This window comes from Austrofundulus limnaeus, unplaced genomic scaffold (genome assembly GCF_001266775.1).
Source record: "Austrofundulus limnaeus strain Quisiro unplaced genomic scaffold, Austrofundulus_limnaeus-1.0 Scaffold237, whole genome shotgun sequence".
NCBI classification, from domain to species: domain Eukaryota; kingdom Metazoa; phylum Chordata; class Actinopteri; order Cyprinodontiformes; family Rivulidae; genus Austrofundulus; species Austrofundulus limnaeus.
The window spans coordinates 312,971-314,646 of record NW_013952639.1 but is presented as its reverse complement, the minus strand read 5'-3'; the positions used below and the strand labels follow the sequence as shown (position 1 = coordinate 314,646).

At 45.3% G+C, this 1,676-nt stretch overlaps 1 protein-coding gene across 1 annotated transcript in view; it reads left to right on the top strand.

Annotated features, from left to right (window-relative positions):
• LOC106525672 (synaptotagmin-14) overlaps positions 1 to 1,676 on the top strand; it is a 12,111-nt gene that overhangs the window by 7,208 nt on the left and 3,227 nt on the right. The window contains exons 5-7 of the mRNA XM_014019978.1: positions 318 to 749; positions 830 to 1,010; positions 1,200 to 1,256. Coding sequence (XP_013875432.1) covers positions 318 to 749; positions 830 to 1,010; positions 1,200 to 1,256 — 670 coding nt within the window. The remainder of the gene's footprint in view (positions 1 to 317; positions 750 to 829; positions 1,011 to 1,199; positions 1,257 to 1,676) is intronic.

Here is a 1,676-nt window from a genome sequence, read left to right as displayed (position 1 = left end):
ATATTTAGTTTATAAACTATGACATTTATAAATGTATGAATCATATGGTGAAAAACTGACTTTGAAAAATAAATCTGTTCTTATAAAAGGCTAAATAAAACAAAAATACTGGTGGTAATTTTTGACTGTGTAACTTTACAAACGGCATCTCGTAGCTAAATGCTAAAAATGTCAGAACTCTTGCTAAAATCTCAAACAAGCAGAACAGTAGCCAAAAACGATTCAAATAATAATTAAAATCTAATGTAGCTGAATGTTAAACTAGTCGGAACGTAAGCTAAAAGCTGAAATAAGCATAACGTCTTCTTCTCCCTCAGGACGGTCTTCACCTGCCTGCAGCCTACGAGCCGGAGCCACTTGCGCAGTACGGCACTCTGGACGTCGCCTTCGAGTACGACTCCGGCGAGCAGTGGCTGGCCGTCACCGTCACGGCGGCCACCGACATCCCCGCCCTCAAACAGACGGGCAACATCTCGTGGCAGGTCCACCTGGTCCTGCTGCCCACCAAGAAGCAGCGGGCCAAGACGGGCGTGCAGAGAGGCCCGTGCCCGGTTTTCACCGAGACCTTCAGGTTCTCCCGGGTGGAGCAGGACGCCTTGGGGGACTACGCCGTCCGCTTCCGCCTGTACAGCATCAGGCGGATGAAGAAGGAGAAGGTCCTGGGAGAGAAGGTGTTCCACCTGACCAAGCTGAACCTGCAGGGGAAGATCGCTCTGCCCGTCACCCTGGAGCCAGGCTCGGAGCTTACAGTGGGAGTGCTACTTCATCTCGCACTGTGCCGACTTCACTGTCCTGTCCCCTAATCCTGTCCCCGTTCTGCTCCTGCCAGGGCTGCGGCTCGCTGGTGAGCGTGTCCCGCAGCGCAGGAGCTTTGTCCTGCCGCTCCACTGAAGACACGTCGCTGCCAGAAATCCTCCTGGGTCTCGTCTATAACTCTGCCACGGGGCAGCTGTCGGCCGAGGTCATACAGGGAAGCCACTTCAAAACGCCTGCGTCTGATAAACCTGTCAGTAAGTGCAGAAACACACATTCTTTGGCTTTCGGGACAATTTCCTGTCATTCCTAAACTTAACAACTCTGTTTAACCGCATGTAAAAATCCCCTTCTGACCTGAAACTGCTGCCGCCGCTCCGTCACTTCCTGTCGCTCTCTTTAAACCAGCTCTCTTTCTTCTTTCCAACGTGGTGTTTTCATCACAGATGATCTGTTTTGTTGTGTGAAACACTTCGTAGGGGGACAGCTGTACATCATGAGAGGTGAGGCGACACTGAAACATGGTCTAACTGTATTTTATAAACAGTGAAGGCTTAACGCTGTAGGTTTAAAATAAAAAAAATGTATCCATTTAAATAAAGAGCTGCGTCAAAGAAAATATATTTATATTTAAGAAACTTAGCATAAAGGGTTGTATCAAGTACCTCAAAGTGATACTTGAGTAAAAGTACAAGTATCTTATCATAAAAATACTCCGGTAAAAGCAGAGTTGTAAAGTAACAAAGTACAAATACTTTGTTACTGTACTTAAGTAGAAATTTTGATTATCTGTACTTTATTTGAGTAATTATTTTTCAGCGTACTTTTTACTTTTACTTTTACACAATTATCTGTACTTTCTACTCACTACATTTTTTTTAAAAGGTAAGAAGTAGAAAGTCGTTACTCCTGTTTTATTCTGA